The sequence below is a fragment of the Urtica dioica genome, chromosome 2 (genome assembly GCF_054948205.1).
Source record: "Urtica dioica subsp. dioica isolate 48M chromosome 2, U.dioica_male_clone48M_v1_H2, whole genome shotgun sequence".
Taxonomy (NCBI): Eukaryota; Viridiplantae; Streptophyta; class Magnoliopsida; order Rosales; family Urticaceae; genus Urtica; species Urtica dioica.
In genome coordinates, this window is record NC_142757.1 from 38,584,725 (window position 1) to 38,604,039 (window position 19,315).

The 19,315-nt window shown below is 33.1% G+C and overlaps 2 protein-coding genes across 2 annotated transcripts; one reads left to right on the forward strand and one right to left on the reverse strand.

The window, feature by feature from the left end:
• The first annotated feature begins 7,719 nt into the window (after window positions 1-7,719).
• Window positions 7,720-10,835, forward strand: LOC149404651 (Tetratricopeptide repeat (TPR)-like superfamily protein). Its single transcript, XM_089602223.1, has 3 exons — window positions 7,720-7,829; window positions 8,515-8,926; window positions 9,154-10,835. Exons 2-3 carry the CDS (start codon window positions 8,585-8,587, stop codon window positions 10,408-10,410), a joined length of 1,599 nt encoding a protein of 532 aa, XP_089458349.1. The 5' UTR covers window positions 7,720-7,829; window positions 8,515-8,584; the 3' UTR covers window positions 10,411-10,835.
• Window positions 10,836-11,168: 333 nt separating this feature from the next.
• EXLB1 (expansin-like B1) lies at window positions 11,169-13,641 on the reverse strand. The gene is made up of 4 exons (XM_089607120.1): window positions 13,432-13,641; window positions 13,011-13,117; window positions 12,392-12,703; window positions 11,169-11,616 (listed from the first exon to the last, which is right to left on the reverse strand). Exons 1-4 carry the CDS (start codon window positions 13,541-13,543, stop codon window positions 11,416-11,418), a joined length of 732 nt encoding a protein of 243 aa, XP_089463246.1. The 5' UTR covers window positions 13,544-13,641; the 3' UTR covers window positions 11,169-11,415.
• Window positions 13,642-19,315: the final 5,674 nt, after the last annotated feature.

Here is a 19,315-nt window from a genome sequence, read left to right on the forward strand (position 1 = left end):
TTCAGATGCTGGCATACGGTGTTCCGGCAGATGCCACAGACGAGTACGTCAAAATAGGAGAGTCAACGGCGATTGAAAGCATGAAGAAGTTTTGTCGGACAATCATTGAGGTATTTTCTGAGCAATATTTAAGATCACCAACAACCAATGATATTGCTAGACTTCTGCATGTTGGTCAACAACGTGGTTTTCCAGGAATGTTAGGAAGTTTAGATTGTATGCACTGGAAATGGAAAAATTGTCCCACTGGATGGGCCGGCCAATACACGGGTCGCGGTGGAAAGCCTACTATTATACTTGAAGCTATAGCAGATTATGATCTTTGGATATGGCATGCTTATTTTTGGTATGCCAGGGAGCAATAATGATATCAATGTGCTAGATTCTTCCCATTTATTTTCCAATCTCACTCAAGGTATCGCTCCTCCTGCCCATTATGTCATACAAGGAATAGAGTATAATATGGGTTACTATTTGGCTGATAGTATATATCAAAAATGGTCAACCATCGTGCAAACTATCCGAGAGCCACGTGGAAAAAAAAAGTATTTTGCAATGAAGCAAGAAGCGTGCAGAAAAGATGTAGAACGTGCATTCGGGGTTCTCCAACAACGATTTGAAATTGTTGCGGGACCGACACGATTTTGGAGAAAAGACGTCTTACAAGATATAATGACTGCATGCATAATTATGCATAACATGATAATTGAAGATGAACGAGATCTTAGTGCTCCAATAGGAGTTGCGAGAGAAACACCACCAGCGAATGTTGAAATGGTGGGGGATGATGGCACAAGATTTGAGCAATTCGTTAATCGTTATAGACAAATAAGAGATAAAGATGCACACATCGCACTTCGGAATGCATTGATTGAGCACTTGTGGGAAGACTATTCTAATTCCGAGTCATAATTGTTTGTGTTAAAGTTAATTTATTTGTTGTGTTGTAGTTTGTTTTACTTTATTTTAATTGAGTTGTGTTGTAATTTTTTTTTATTTTAATTGTATTGTGTTGTATTTTTTTTTTTGTGTTGTGATTTTTATTAAATAAAATTTTATTTTATTTAATGTGTATTTATAGTTATAATTATAATTAATTTATAGAGTAATATTTTACTCATTATCATAATTCTTCTAAGTTATCTAATTAGTAATAATAATAAAAAAAATATAAGGGTATAAGTATAAATATGAAATAAAGGGGAAAAAATAGAGTGAAAAATAGAGTGGAAAATAGAGTTCGGTCGGAGAGAAATCACTGTTTACTTAAAAATAGAGTGAGAAATAGAGTGATCGGTTGGAGATGACCTTAGGGCTTCTCCAGTGGAGCGCTATGCGTTCCTTAATTATAACGCTAGTGCTCCACTCGAGCGGCATAACCCACGCTAATATAGCCTGGGAAGTTATTTCCCAACAGTGCAGCGCTATTTGTAGCGCTGCACTGTTTAAACGCAATATTTTTTTTTTCTCTTTTAGGTTTTAAAATTTACCCAAATGCCCAAATTGTATATAATTACTTAATATTTACCCCTAAAATTATTTAATTTATATAAAATTTATTATTGTGCATAATTTAAAAGACAACAATATTTTAAAATACAACAATGATATTTGCACATTGCAAGAAAATTATAATATTAAAACGGTCATAATAAACTAATACCAAACACAATTACATTAGCAATTTAGAAGAAAGTCAACAAGAAAACTCAAAAGACATTAAAAACACGATGCAACAAAATAAAATAACAATAGATAAACTAATATTCTGGAAGATTGGTGCCGGATCCCCCGAGACCGGTAAAATATTGAGAATATGAATCAGAAGTCGGAGGTGGTGCATGGGATTGTTGTTGTTCAAGCCTCTTTTGCATAATTTTCGCTTGTTCGGCTTGAACATATGTCCAAACCTGTGGATCTGGTATTGAACTTAAATCCCGGAACAATATTTTATTTTCTTCCTTGATTTCTTTCAATTCCAAGTGGCGTTGCCTGATAACACTTGTCTTCTTCAATTGCTCAAGAAGTTCTTTATTTCCTTCCTTAATACCACTAATTCTAGACATTATTCCATCATCCACTTTTTTTTTTTAATTTGGCTTTCTTCACCCCAATCGGCCGCTCAGGAGGAGATGGTTGTCTAGCAGATTCAGGAGTTGAATTTTCTGACTCTTGTGGGCAAGATGAACCTCGAGATGTTTGTCTTGCACTTGAGGCTCCATCTTGGAATTTTTAAAAATTCTTAATAATGTTCCACACATGATCAAACTTCCAACCTTTCTTGAATTTTTCATCTTGTGAAAGCAATACTTTAGCTTGATCCATCTGAAAGTTGATAAAACAATGGTTAAGTAAAAATCTAATCGTGAGAAAATAATAAACTATAATACTCACAATATCTTCAGTTGAAGCACCGCTTGGGTGTCTATTCTCAATTTGTCGAATGCATGCATGCATCTTCCTTGTAGCTTTCTCAATCACTTGGTTTGTCACCCCTTCAAAAGATAACAGCTGCATTTCGGATGCTGGCATACGGTGTTCCGGCAGATGCCACAGACGAGTACGTCAAAATAGGAGAGTCAACGGCGATTGAAAGCATGAAGAAGTTCTGTCGGGCAATCGTTGAGGTATTTTCTGAGCAATATTTAAGATCACCAACAACCAATGATATTGCTAGACTTCTGCATGTTGGTCAACAGCGTGGTTTTCCAGGAATGTTAGGAAGTTTAGATTGTATGCACTGGAAGTGGAAAAATTGTCCCACTGGATGGGCCGGCCAATACACGGGTCGCGGTGGAAAGCCTACTATTATACTTGAAGCTGTAGCAGATTATGATCTTTGGATATGGCATGCCTATTTTGGAATGCCAGGGAGCAATAATTATATCAATGTGCTAGATTCTTCCCATTTATTTTCCAATCTCACTCAAGGTATCGCTCCTCCTGCCCATTATGTCATACAAGGAATAGAGTATAATATGGGTTACTATTTGGCTGATAGTATATATCAAAAATGGTCAACCATCGTGCAAACTATTCGAGAGCCACGTGGCAAAAAAAAGTATTTTGCAATGAAGCAAGAAGCGTGCAAAAAAGACGTAGAACGTGCATTCGGGGTTCTCCAACAACGATTTGAAATTGTTGCGGGACCGACACGATTTTGGAGAAAAGACGTCTTACAAGATATAATGACTGCATGCATAATTATGCATAACATGATAATTGAAGATGAACGAGATCTTAGTGCTCCAATAGGAGTTGCGGGAGAAACACCACCGGCGAATGTTGAAATGGTGGGGGATGATGGCACAAGATTTGAGCAATTCGTTAATCGTTATAGACAAATAAGAGATAAAGATGCACACATCGCACTTCGGAATGCATTGATTGAGCACTTGTGGGAAGAGTATTATAATTCCGAGTCATAATTGTTTGTGTTAAAGTTACTTTTATTTGTTGTGTTGTAGTTTGTTTTACTTTATTTTAATTGAGTTGTGTTGTAATTTTTATTTTAATTGTATTGTGTTGTATTTTATTATTTGTGTTGTGATTTTTATTATGTATTTATATTTATAATTATAATTAATTTATAGAGTAATATTTTACTCATTATCATAATTCTTCTAAGTTATCTAATTAGTAATAATAATAAAAAATATAGGGGTATAAGTATAAATAGGAAATAAAATGGGGAAAAATAGAGTGGAAAATAGAGTTCGGTTGGAGAGAAATCACTGTTTACAGAAAAATAGAATGAAAAATAGAGTGAGTAATAGAGTGATCGGTTGGAGATGGCCTTAGGTGACCACATAATCAATTCAACAATGAATCAAGTAATAAAAACATGGCTCCAAGAAATAACATAGGCTCATATCTAGAAGAAAAATATGAAAAAACTAAAAGCTAAACTTGCGTCACATAAGCGTTCATTAAAAAAAAAAACCATTAATGAAAAAAAACTCATAGACCGAAAATTGCCCACATTTTAGCATGTGAAATCGATTTAATCAACAAAATTGTGAGAGAGAGAGAGAGAGAGAGAGAGAGAGAGAGAGAGAGAGAGAGAGAGAGAGAGAGAGATGCAAAATAAAAAGGGGTGAAACGGCTATATAGCCAAATAGAACTTAAGCTTTTGTAAAATAACCATAGTTTGTCAACTATATGCAAACTAGCCAAAATATGATTAATCTAGGTTGGATTAAATTTAATCCCAACGAACTATAAAGACAGAATGTAAGCTTTATGAAGGCTGGATTAAAATTTATCGAGGCAGGATTAAAAGTCGTAGTACTCTCAATTGGCTATTTTGCTATACCTAATGAAATTATGGCTATTTTGCAAAAATCATAGTTTGAATTGACTATTTCATACCATTTTTAGGAAAATGGTATGAACTAGCCAATCTCAAACTATTGCTTTTGCGAAATAGCCATAGTTTCATTTGTTTGGTAAAATAGCCATCTCTCAAAAACTTTAACCAGATGATTGAATTGGCTTCGTCCTCATCGACGGAATCGGCTTCACTCTCGCCGCCGGGGAATCGACTTCGTCCTCATCGGCGGAATCGGCTTCGTCCTCCTCGACCACCACTCCCTCCGCGATCTCGCCGCCCTCTCCGTCTCCGTCATCGCCGCCTCCGGTGACGACGTTGGTCGGAGAATCGTCTTCGAAGAAGGCGCCCTAAGACCGTCGAGTCTTCTCCCGCAGCGATCCGGTTTCGCCGCCGCCGTCGGAGCGATCGGGAACATCGCGAGCGTCGAGGACGCAAGAATCGCGTCTCCGAAGAAGGAGATGTTTTGGTTCTACTTCAGATCCTCGATTTTCAGATTGTCATTAAATTTAATCCTGCCTCGATTAATTTTAATCCAGCCGTCATAAACCATACATTATGTCTTTATAGTTCGTTGGGATTAAATTTAATCCAACCTAGATTAATCTTACTTTGTCTAGTTTGCTTATAGACAAACTATGACTATTTTACAAAAGCTTAAGTTCTATTTGGCTATATAGCCGCTTGAACAGCCCGAAGAGGAAGTTTAAAAGGCTGACTTTGACGGATATCAAGATCCATAAGCGACGTCAGGTAGAGAAATATATAAAACAATGAACCTCCTCTTTTTCTTCATTAGTTTGGTTATGAATGCTTTTCTCTGAAATGCGTTTGGTTATGTTTATCGCCCAGAAAATTCTAAACGACATAAAAAGAAAGTCATTTTTCTTTTGTCTTTTGATGTGGTTTGAAGGCCGTGAGCCTGTGCCACAGTAAGTTATGTTGGATGTTCAATTTGTTTTTAAATGTGGGCTTGAAAAAAAAAAGAGAATAGAGAGCGACGTTGAGGTCTGAGGGGATAGAAAAATTAGAAAAATGTATATGCCTATAATTTTAGTTGTTCTGTTCATGACTTCAAGCAATTTCAAGTTAACTATCAAAAAGAAAAAAAATTCTTGCCATCTTTACATATATAAAGTTTATAACAATTGTTAGTTATTGAAATTAATCATTTTCCGCCGCTTGTTTTATTATAAGGTGATAATAAAATCGTAGAAGTTTCAACGTATTGTATATTTTACTATAAGGTGATAATATAATCATAAAAGTTTGAATGTTCAGAATATTGAATAATGTGTTTTGAATTTACATGATGGTATGAGAAGAAGAGTGATCATGTTAATTATTGAAACGAAGAGAATTTCAAACAGCAACAATTTAAGACAAGAGATTAAGAGAGCCCTATAAAAAAAATGAAGAATAAATAATGTTGAATGGTTTTCACGAAATGTGTAATTTCTTTCATACATACAAGGGCATCTCCAACCGAGTACTGCATTTTCTACTGTATTTTGTAGTAAATGTTACATCAAATAGAACCTCATCTCAAACCGAACTCTATTTTCAACTGCATATATAAAATTCTTTTAATATTCCATTGATCTCTTATTTATTTTTATACCCTTAACTTATTTGTTGTTTTCAACTAGATCATTTTAATTTGGAATTGTTCTATATTTGCATTAGTCCATAAATAATTTAAATATAAATAAATATATACTAAAGCAAATATTTATTAAATAAATAAAAGTACAAAAAAACACATTCATAAAAAAGTAAAACAATACAAATGAAAAAAAAATCCTTTCACAAGAAGACGAGAGAGTGAGAATCTTGTAAGACTTTTGTCATTGAATTATCACATTATTTCACAAGATGTCGGGAGAATGGTAATCTTGTAAGTTTAGTTGCATTGAGTTATCACATCATTGCAAAAGAGGACGAGAGAGTGAGAATCTTGCAAGGCTTTTGTCACTGAGTTGTCTTATCATTTCACAAGAGGACGAGAGAGCGAGAATGTTGTAAGAATTTTGTCAATAAGTTATCAAATCCTTTCACAAGAAGACGAGAGAGTGAGAATCTTGCAAAACTTTTGTCATTGAGAGTGAGAATGAGAGAGTGTGAAATATGTAAGCTTTACTCATTGAGTTATCTACGTTTTACTATGAATATTGTCTTCTACAAGGTATATTTTCATCCATCTTTTTCCAAACATGTCTAAAAAAATATCTAGACGGTCTTCTAATTTCTCTCAAGATGACGATAAACTCCTTTGTCGAGTTTACATGGAGATCTCTCAAGACCCAATCATTGGTATATACCAATCATCGGTATATACCAAACATGAATGTTCAAGTGCCAAACAAACATCTCGAGGTTCATGTTGTCCGACAAAGTCAGAAAATCCAACTCCCGAATCTACTAGACAACCATCTCCTTCTGAGCGACCGATGAGAACGAAGAAAGCAAAACTAAAAATGAAATTAGATGGTAATATGATCCCCACCATCACCATCATTGCTATTGAAGAAGGATATAAAAAAACTTCTTAACCAAATGAGAAAGACTAGTGAAATGAGGCAACAACACTTGGAAATTAAAACCAAGAGTCATGAATTGAGAGTAATTAAGGAAGAGAACATAATGTTGTTTCGAGATTTAAATTCAATACAAGATCCCAATATTCGTGCATATGTCGAGATGAACAAGCACGAATTCCACAAAAGAAAGCCGAAAAACAACAATCTCAAACAACAACTTCCGACTCACTGTCCCAATACTTTACTAATCTTGGGGGAGCTGAGACTAACCTTCCGAACTACTAGATTTATGTTTTGTTATTGTATTATGTACCCATTGTGTTATTTTCTATTATTATCTATCTATTGTATTTTTTTTTTCATTGTGTAATCTTAATGTTTTAATTTTTCTTGTAATATATGTTTAATCTATTTTAATGCCATTTTATTTTACTTTTTTTTTTCAGCCTGCTTTTTCCATATTTTTTTTATCTTTTTATTTTATCTCGAGGGCAAAAATAAAATATTTTATCATGTCATGTCTATTTGTATAAATAAATGAAATTGTGGGTTTAAAACATAATGAGTTAAATATTTTTGAAGTATTGAATAGTGTTACGATATATATAGCGTAATACTATTCATTTTCCCTTAAAACTGTATTTTGGATTAGGTTTTACAGTTCGGTTGGAGCTCCATTTTACTGTATGTCTGTATAATTGAAATATGCAGTACGGTTGGAGATGGTCTTAGTTAAATAATTAATTTTACAAATGTTGTGTAGTTCTAAGTATAACTTCTAAGTTGACACAGTAGACATTTCAGTGTAAAATAAAATGCTATATAAGATAAAAGTTATAAAAAAAAAAACAAAAACACTGCTGGAGAAACATCCAACACACAACATGAACATGAATTTCCGTTGCCTTTGAAGAAACCTCCGTGGAGAAGAGAATACCTTCGTTTTAGAGGTGACTCAGGTCAAATTCTGCCATACCTTTGCCTTTAATATTGCCTTTAATACTCTTTTAGATCTTTTAGGTAGTGTTTGGTATTCCTCTCGAAAACACTTTTTTAGTTTTTGAGTTGAAAAAATTGAAAACAAAAATTGAAAACATGTTTGGTTTAAGTTTTTGGAAAAAAATTTCAAAAAATTTTGAAGTTGTTTCGTAAAAGAGTAAAGAAAACTGAAAACAAATAAAATGTGTTTTTGGAAAAAAAAAATTCTTCTCTTCTCTCCTCCTTCTCCTCATCTTCTCTTTTCATTCTTTCAAAAACAAAAATGAAAACTATACCAAACACTTTTTCCAGTTTTTTCACTTCCTCAAAAACAAAAATGAAAACTGTACCAAACAGCTTTTTGAAAACAACTGCAAAATAATTTTTCAGTACAACTACAAAAATTAGAAAATAGAAAACAAAAACTTTTTGAGTTAACTACCAAACACAACCTTAGAGTTCTGAAAAATGATTTGCCGACTTTCAGTTCAAAATATCGAACTTTTACTTGGCACTATATTAGTGCTCACTCACACACATCATCTTATACCGTTTGAGTTGGCATACACAGGAAGTTTGCCGTTGTTTCAAGATTCTCTAGAGTTGCTCATCTAGAAAAAACGGGTTTAATATAATTTTAATGAAATCTTCCATCGCTTGCTTCAGATGTAGAACTTCCTTCGTGTGAGGACAGTAATGGAAGTCAGATTCTAAGCTAAACAATCCATCCTTCAACATGATGAAAATAACCCATCTGCTCAATCAAAGACTCGTTCAGTCAATTCGTCAAACACTTCGCGTGCAGTATTTGCCTTCCACGAAAATCCCATTTGATCTCGCCTGTCTCTGCACCCAGTCGTGCAATACCACCAGTGATCTTCGGAACGAAACCTTGGGTCCGAGAGAAGAAGATTACAAGCCTTGTTTGTCTTATAGGATCGAGAAATTGGAAGTCGGAGTTCCGATTCTATCGGCCTTCCAAAGCTGGATGAGCGACGGTCTTCCGGTCCACAGAGACAATGTTATCGACACCATTGACCGTCTCAGGAAGCTCAAAATGTACAGACGCGCTCTTGAGGTTAGACTCTCTTGCATTGTTTTGGACTCGGAAAAATTCCCGGGAAAGAAACTTTGAGGAAAAATGTGTAACTAATTTGCAACGAGGAGGTTTTAGATATCTCAAAAGATTAGAGATTTCATTTTTTTTCCGCGAAAAAAATACTTGGACTTGCAAACAAATTTTGATTCCCCTCAAATCCGGGTTTCAAACATAGCCTAAATAGTTGAATCTATCTTTGATAACAGGTCATGGAATGGGTGATCAGGGAGAGACCTTACAAACCAAAGGAATTGGAGTACTCTTACTTGTTGGAATTCACAGTCAAGATTCACGGGATCTCACAAGGTGAGAAACTCTTCCTTCGTGTCCCGTCCGAGTTCCAAAACGGAATTCTCTACACGAGTCTCATACTCGCTTGTTTGGAAAGAAAGTCGATCCGGCTTTCACTTGAATACATGAAGAAGATGCGCGAATACAACCACCCCATATCGCACCTGATTTTCAACCGCCTTCTGATCCTCAATTCTCATCGGTCTCGTCGAAAGTACGTCCCGAAGATTCTCTCCCAAATGAAGGCCGATGAAATTACTCCGCACGTTTCCACGTACAACATCCTCATGAAAATGGAAGCCAACGAGCACGACCTCGATGGGTTGGCGAGAGTTTTCGGCGAGATGAAAGGGGTCGGAGTCGAACCGGACGAAATATCTTATTGCATTTTAGCCACCGCTCATAGTGTCGCGAGATTGTACACTGTCGCCGAACCCTACGTTGAAGCTATCGAGAAGTGCATGTCGGGGAATAACTGTTCAACGCTCGACCTGCTTTTAACATTGTACGGCCAAATGGGAAAGTCAAAGGAAGTCGAGAGAATATGGAAAGTCGTTAAAGATTCAACCTTTTTAAGGCCCAAAAGCTATATCGTGGCAGTGGAAGCGTTTGGGAAAGTCGGGCAGCTCGATCGAGCAGAACAGGTCTGGCATGAAATGATGTCGAGAATGGAAGAACCGTTCTCAACCGAGCATTTCAATTCCATTATTTCTCTTTATTGCAGGCACGGGATTGTGAAGAAAGCCTCGTGGGTCTATCGGGAAATCGTTAAACACGATTGCAAACCTAACGGGATAACTTACAGACACCTTGCTTTGGGTTGCCTGAAAGCGGGTTTGGTCGAAGAGGCCGTGAGAACTTTGGATAAAGGATCGGAATTGAAGACGAAGAACGCGATAAGGAATTCGACTCCGTGGTTGGAGACGAGTCTGTCGATAGTGGACGCTTTTGCTGAGATCGGCGATGTTGGAAACGCGGAGAAAATGTTTAAAGGGCTAGCCAAAGCAAAGTATAGCAAGTACGCGTTCGTTTACAATGCTCTAATCAAGGCCTATGTGAAGGCTCGGGTTTACGATCCAGAGCTGTTGACGAGGATGATTCTTGGTGGAGCCAGGCCTGACAATGAGACCTATAGCCTGATGAAACTCGCCGAGCAGAATCGATGTGACTAAATTAAATTTTGGAGCTTATTTTCTGAGCTTTAGTTGATTTTGAGTTCAATGAAAAGCTCTGATGATCGAATTTTATTTATTTATTATTATTTTTTTTACATGTGGTTAAACTTTTTATTACTTGAAATATAGGAGTTTATAACACTAACAAGGTAAGAATTAGATTGGATACGTGGAAACAAAAGATGGAGTATTGCACATAGTTTAGTTGGCTTGTTAGCAACCAGTAGTCCTTGTTTTTTTTTGTTTTTTTTTTCTTGTGAAACACTTTCTTAGTTGTTGCTGACTCACAATAGCCATTGAATCCGACTCTACACGTTGTAACAAAATATCTTTATCGCTAGCTTATTATCAAGGAAAAATGCTGACTCACAATAGCCACTGAATCCGACTCTACACGTTGTAACAAAATATCTTTATCGCTAGCTTATTATCAAGGAAAAATGGTACAAAATAGTCCTTTGAAATTTATTGATTAATAAAATAGCAAAAGTTTCAATTTTTCAGTAAAGTAGTCAAATTTACATTTTCAAAATTTTTATGACAGCCAAAATTAAAATTTTTGACGATTATTATAAGCAATTCATCACTTTCAAAAAAATTAATCTTAGAGTCAATTTAAAAAAAAAAAAAAAAATCAGATTGTCGCACATTTTGGTTACTTCACTCAATTAAGACAAACCTTGACTATTTTACAAATTCATAACTTTAAATTGATTATTTAGCTACATCATCCTATGATTAAAATATCCAAAAAGTACAAACCTTATTACTTTTATTACTATCATCATTCATGATCATCAAAGTACAAAATCACTACTTAATAAGAAAAGAGAAGCACCATTAGCTACTACGCCCAAAAGGCACACAACACTAGAATTATAATACAAGCCCCACTCAAAGTAACAACACACCACTAAATAGAAATAGAAAGAACATTAGAAACAAATAGCAAGTAAAATTTTAAATTTTTTTTATTATTTTTGTATCTCGACGACGATTCATTCAATTGAGCTGAACTTTGGAGTCATAGGTAGCCCCAGCTTTCCAATCCTCCGGGATCGCATTGGTTGACTGAGCCCAGTAAGTGTTGCCGCCGTTTCCCAAGACTTGGAACCTCAGTGTGAGAGACCCTTTCGGTGGGCTCGGCATATCCCAAACCGCCCCATAAGCGTTGCGCATCGGAATCCACTCCTTGCAATCCTCCTGCGTCATCATACACAACATTTTTCATGATTATATTTAATCAAAAGTTAGGTAACTAGCAAACTAAAACATTTGAAATTACTATATAGTCAACGTTTCGTAAATTTTAGGTAAATAATCATAAAGATGACATGGCATTCATGGTTTACCATTTCATTAAAATAAAAAGGTGGGGTATTTACGTCAATTTACACGTGTAAATACATGGACGTGACTATTTACCTAAGATTTATGAAACGTTGACTATATAGCAATATGAAAATGTAAATATGATTATATACCTAATAAACCCTTATTTAATTATGTGATGTTTGAGTTTTGAATCGAGTACTTTTATTAGAAAATAACACAAACAGTGGCGGGGACATGATTCGCAATCAGGTAAAATTGTGCAAGAAAAATATTATTCAACAAATTCATACAATTTTAGACTAAAATGTAGAAATTAGGGGTCAAAATTTTAAATTTTATAAAAGAGGGTGGCATGCAATGACCTCTAAACACATAATATTGGTTCCTAATTAACTAGTGAATTATTATTTTTTATTGTATTTTATTCTTTTTAAACAAATATTAATACATCATTGATTGTTGTTCTAGATTTTTAACCTTTTGAAAGACACTCAGTTTATGTCAGCTACATAATTCCCTTTGTTTATTCATTTCCAGCTGAATAACTGTACTTGTTTATATGTTAAAGGATCAATTAACTAATAACTATATAGGAGAACCTCAAAACTAAAATTTATATATTTTTAAATTAAAAAAAAATTACCTGCCACAAGTCGACACGCGTGACGTCATTTTGACCCGGGACGTAAATCACGACCAAAGACAAGTAATTGGGAAATCTACTGTGGTCATGGATTTTGAACATGACATTGTAGCCGGAATATTGGCAAGAGACTCTTTGGTATTCAACGTCAACAACTCCGTAGGCAAAGAGCTCGTTGGCTACGTTGGGAAGGGCCAATTTCATATAGGCGCGAGGGCTCAGGATAAAGTCCGTGTGGTCTCCCTCACCGTAGTCCGTCACCACCACCTTCACTCCATCATAGTTGCACAGGTGTGGGTTTGTGCACCGAACCTGGGTTTATTTAAACACGCTTTAGCAATTAAAAAAAATTGTAACTAACTTTATATATGTTTCTTAATTTATAAGTGCAACATGAATCAAGTAGCATAATCTCAAGGATTACATGTTGATAAATAAACTAATTTTTTTCTCATTGATTATGCGCGGCATTATACAATATATAAAGTTAAATGTATTTTTATATGTACGCTTTCAATAATACTAAGTAACATTTATTATTTAGGGTATATTATACGATTATTTTTCGCTAATATATATATTGTGTGTAATATTATGGATATTATATAGTTATAGGTACCTGATAACAAGCTCCACAACCAGTTCCATTTCTGTAGAGCCTTGAAACTCCGGAGACGCTACCATCATTGACTGTTCTTCCGAATTCTCCGAATCCACAAGCTCCATCTAAGGACCAACATATTTGTAAAATAGTCATGCTTTGATTATTGTCCAATAAACACTAATTAGCTTATGACATTTTTATTAACACCCCGAATATGTCAGTTAAGAATTCAACATTGAAAGTGAATAAAAACTAAGAAGGATTTATAAGGTCGTTTATTACTCCTCACACGAAACAAATATAGTACTAAAAAAAAAAAAATGTAAAGTACTCTTAGCATCCACAGAAAATAAACAATGTGCAATTAAATTTTGCGGAATTTTGTGGACATTTCAAACACAAAAAAAAAAAAAAAGAATATAATAACGAGACATACGTGAAGTCCCGTAACAGTCGGGGCTGCCATAATAGGTCGCCCGAGAAGGTGTATGAGCGGTGCAAAATGCAGGAAAGAGCAGTAGTGCTATGAAGCCAATGAGACTCAACATTTTTTTTACTAACAGAAAAACACCAATATAGAGAGAGCTCAAATTATATGTAACTTGTATGATATGACAAGTAAGGAAGCTGTTGTGATGAAAACAAATGATACAAAATCTTCTCTATTTATAGAGAGAGAGAGAGAGAGAGAGAGAGAGAGAGAGAGAGAGAGAGAGAGAGAGAGAGAGAGAGATTAGTGGGAAAGTCTAGATTGGACATAGCAGCCCCCTAAGTTCTTCTAAATGGGATCAGATCAGTGAGGTGTATGTGCACTTACTTAAGATCTCCATGGCTCTTATTTTGACTCTCTATTTACAGTGTTCATTGATTAAATAAGAGTTTAGTTATCCAACAAATGTGCGTATCACTATTATTTAATTATTTGAAACGTGTCATCCAAGGCTTCCGCATTTGGTTTCTACGTACCTACAACGAAGTTTTTACCTTGATTAACTATGGGTGCTAATCATTACAATAAGGAGCAATGTGTATTCTTGGATTTATTTTTTTCTCAAAAATTTAAATTGTCAAAGCTGCACTAAGTGTAAAATCCTCGGTGTTGTACTTATACCATTGGGGCACGTCGCAAGTGGGATTTACTACGCGTCTTTTCTAGAGTTTAAAATTTTATGTATGCTTTTGCTTATTAATTTTTTAGACACGTCGATAGTTATAGAAATGATATGTGATAGTAATTTTTTTTCAAAAGCTAATAGTAAGAATAGTGTATCAATTTTTTATTTTTAAAAAAATTGTTACAATTAATCATTCTCTTAGATCATTTTAAAATTCTAGTTAAAATTTCATTTTATTAAAAAAATAATAATTCACCAGACACACAATAAATTAATATATAAAAAGTAAATTAATTTGTGCATTTAAATATTTGTGAAACAGGTTAAAATTGTTGAAGAACGCATTGTAATTTAACAAAATTTATTAAATTTCATCGGAATCTATCGCAATTTCGTTCGTTTCTATTTGAATCTGGTGCAATCTTTTTTTTGGTTTTTTTTTTCAACGGAATCCTGATATTGATGATAATCATTGTGTTCTTCAATAAACTTCAACATGCGTAAAAAAATATTATAAAACACGAAAAATCACAATAACAAAAAAAAAGCTATTTTTAAGTCGAAAATGAATTTTAGTTGTCATTAAAAGTCGTTCGGAAGTAAAAATAAAGATGAAATGAAAAAAAATTGAAAGTAAAATTGAAGCTGAGATTGAAAAAAAAAAAACTTGAACGATCGAAGTTAGTCAAAATGAAATTTGTTTTTTCTAGTACCAAGTCTAATTTTATAATTTAGCGATTAAAATCACAAGCACAATTTTAAACTTTGTAACTATCCTTTTTTGGATTTTAATATAAAAATCGTACAATTTGGTAGAGATCAGTGAAGATTGAGCGGATCGATACGTTTTATTTATTCTCTAGAAATAGGGGTGTCTCCTGGAATGATGCATATTATTTTCTTTTGCCTGTTGCAATATTAATGTTTTATATTAGAGCATCTCCAATGAAAGCTATAAATCCTTCATTTTGAAAGTTTTTGGACTTTTAATGAAAACTCTAGGTCATGTTTGGTTCTCCTCTCAAAAACTGTTTTCGAGTTTTTGAGTTGAAAAAATTGAAAACAAAAATTGAAAACATGTTTGGTTTAAGTTTTTGGAAAAAAATTTCAAAAATTTTTGAAGTTGTTTTGGAAAAAAAGTAAAGAAAACTGAAAACAAATAAAATGTGTTTTTGAAAAAAAATTTATTCTCTTCTCTCATCTTTCTCCTCATCTTCTCTTTTCATTCTTTCAAAAACAAAAATGAAAACTATATCAAACATTTTTTTTTTTAGTTTTTTCACTTTCTCAAAAACAAAAATGAAAACTGTACCAAACAGCTTTTTGAAAACAACTACAAAACACTTTTTCAGTACAACTATAAAAATTAGAAAACAGAAAACAAAAACTTTTTTAGTTAACTACCAAACACAACCCTAAACTCTCATTATGAGGTTTTCAATAGTGTTGAGGCTCAACTATTTAGATTTTCAAAAACTTTTAGGTTATTATATTCTAGTCATATATTTTGTATAATTTATTAAAATTGATCCCGTTTATCAAAATTGGATAAAATATTTTATTTTTTTAGTACATAATGATAAATATATTATAATTTAGTCCTTTTAATTCAATAATTTGATATTTTTGCAAGTGGATGAATAAATAAAAACATAACACATACTATTAATACTAAATTAAAATAAACTAGTACAAGAATAATATAATATTAAATGGATTAACATTCAAAATAAAAAAATAAATTTTAGTAATTTTATGTTTTTAAAGTATGCTTTATTATTATTTGTATGCAATTTCGTCTTTTTTTTCATCTATGTTTTATTAAAATATATGTTTTAATATTATTTATGGATGTATGATAAAATTCAATATTATTAAATATTAGGGATTAATTAATATGCAATATAGATAAATTTTTAGGGATAAATTTGAGAGTCACCACCATTGAAGAAGAGATTAAACCTTTATTTTGAAGTTTAATGATTCTAAAAAATGAGAGATTGAAGATGCTTTTAGGTCAACTATCCTCGTTAGGTGACAAAAGTGATTTGAATAAAAGTTTTGATGCAACTCTAAAATAATCAGAAAAGTTAAAATCACAAACTTAATGGATTTTTGACATCATTTTGTGTTCTTCCCAACCTTAAAGACGGTTGAGCTAATCATATGACTAGCGAGACTAAATAATATAGATACACACAACCTTGTACCTCAAACAATTTTGCTAAATCCCCTCTATAAAGAATAATAATAATGGTAATCTAAAAAATATTCCACAATCTTTTGTATTAACTTTTATTATTCATGACGTTGAAGTGATGATATATAATCCATTGCATAAACCCAGGGAAAATGGTATCCTTCGTGCATATCATAACTACAAAACTAGGGATTAATAAATAAAAAATAAAACCTAAATAATATAGCACCTACCAAAGGCATTATCATGTTTGGTTGTATCGCACCTTCTAATTCATTAATATAACGTCAAATATCGGGTTAGAATAATTTGATAGGTTGGGGTTTGAGCACTCATTTCTTGTTTAGAAGTTCAATTTGAACTTCTTTTACAAGGTTGGTTCCAAGTTGCATCGAATCTTGAATAAGAAAAATGAAAGAGACAACAGAGGCTTCCAAATTGTAGGTAGAGGTTTTATTTTTCACTGATGAAAACCAGGCTCGGTAAAACTTCTCAATTGATGTTAAAAGAAAAAAAAAAACAGTTTCTAAAGAGAAAACTTAGCGAGAAAATTCAAGAGAGGAAAGAATGCCTATCATTATTATTATTTTAAAGGATGCCTAAGAAAATGGTTTATTGAAATTTAGAAGTTCAATTTGAACTTCTTCAGCAACAGGTTGATTTCAAGTTGCATCCAATTCCGAATAAGAAAAATGAAAGGGACAAAAAGGCTTCCAAATTATAGGTAGAGGCTTTATTTTTAACTAATAAAAACGAGGCTCGATAAAATTCTCAAGAGATATTAAGTGGTGTTATTGTTGGACTTCGGCTTACGTCAATAATTCTTTTTGGGCCTAAATCAATTCAAAATATGTCCAAAGAAAAGAATTGAAGTCCAAATTAACCTCAATCTATCGCAAACAAGCATCGGCGGATTGGCCATATCACAAGGTCAGTCCGCAGTACTCAGGACGAGCTAAGTCTTTAATCGGCTCAGCCCGTCCTCAAGCGATTGTCAAGCTAAGCCATTTAGTGGCGAAGTCCTACCTAGGAGACCAAGTTATCAACATACCAACCTACAACCTATAAATAGATATCCTCATTCGAAAAACGAGTACAATTGTTCGTCTACACACGTATTGGTTATCAAAAGCTCGCTATAAACATTTCTTTTACTTTTTTTTTTTTTTTTTTTTTTTTTTCCATATATTACTTATTATTGCTCATTTTGAGAACCCAGAGCCATTCTTTCAATATATTTATATTTTGTACATTCTCATTGTTAAGCAAGATCGATTTCGTGATGAAAATATTAGGGCCGTTCACATTAAATAAAGCGTTCTATATCAACAAAAGATCGAGACATCTTTGAGATATATTCTCACATCAACATTAAAAAAATTCTCAAGAGAAAACTTAGGTAGAAAATTTAAAAGAGTAAAGAATGATTAAGATATCATTATTATTATAATTTTTAAATTAAGTTAATTTGTTGAATGATATAATTTTTTGGATAAAAATATCATACTTTTCGCGTAATGAGTTATGTGAGGGATCTTCCATCCAAATATAACTTTGTTATGCAATAAAATTTAAATTGTGAAAAAGAAACACTTGATAAATACTGACTATTGCTTTATGGAGCAAATATGCCAATAATCTAATAATCCACTCTTTTTTAAAAAAATAGCCAACGTTTAATTTTTATAAGAAAGTAGCCCACTAGGTCAAAGTTAATTAAATGTTCAATTAATTAAATTAATTAAATAATTAATTTAATTAACTTCGACTTGATAGGTTATATTTCTAATAAAACGATACTTAGATTAGATCCTTAAAAAAGGAAGCAGAGAATTAACTACTTGCAACAAATACTCGATTGCTTTATTCAATAAATAATATATCTATCATAATGAGCAAAACAATTTTAGACGATGCCATACAAAACTTCAGATATATTTAACTATGGGATTTGCAGTGTTTAAAAATACTATTGTAAACTCCCGGACAAGAGGAAATCATAGTGGGGGCACTTGAGTCAGGTGAGCCCAAAGAATAAATAGAAAAAAAAAACTTTTTATTAATTTTCAATTATTATATATTTGAATAGTTTAAAATAAAAACTTGTATTACTATTGAACAATAATTGATTTGGCGAAATGGCACAGGAGGTTTGACATGATAAATTTTATTAATTGGACTTAAAAATTAATTAAACATCAAAATTAGACCTCATTTTTTAAAAATATCCAAATATGGACTTTTAGATAAAAAATGGACAAAAATGTCTCTTTGACCAATATTTTCAAAAAAAAATTTCTCTCTCTCTCTCTCTCTCTCTCAACCCAAAAAAAGTTCTCGTACGATTCCATACAATATTGTACGACGGTGTATGCCGGAATATGACTTGATACGATGGCATATGATGGAACATCTTTGAATTTCGGCGGTGGTGGAGGCCTAAAATCCCGAGCTCTCAAAACAACGAAAAATGTTAGTTTTTCAATGATTTTCTTGTTAAATCTCATTGGATATAGTTAGAATAGTAATTCTGAGTTAGTATTTATAAGATTTGTGTTGATTTGGGCTAATTTGGGTCGAATTTAGAAAGTTAGGGTTTGAAATTGGGGTTGAAATACGATAGGATACGATGAACTTAATGAAACGTACAATGCCGTACGATACGATACGATGCCATACGATGAAATTCATAGGTCTGTACGATGCCATATGATGTTGTACGATGACTTTCAAATTTCTCAAAAATTCTGGTCGTACGATGCCATACTAATCCATACCATATGATGTTGTTTGATAAGTGCAATTCTGACTAATTTTTTAGGACAATTTGAAGTTAATTTACAACGTGCCTTTTCCGGGTCGTATCACATACGGTATGAACAGTATCTTAAAGATTGTTAGAAAGAGATTTGACGATCTTAAGATCAAAGATCGAATCATCGGGACTCCAATTGAGCAGTTTTTTACGGACATATTCCAGCCTCTCGATCAAAATTTCTGTTTAT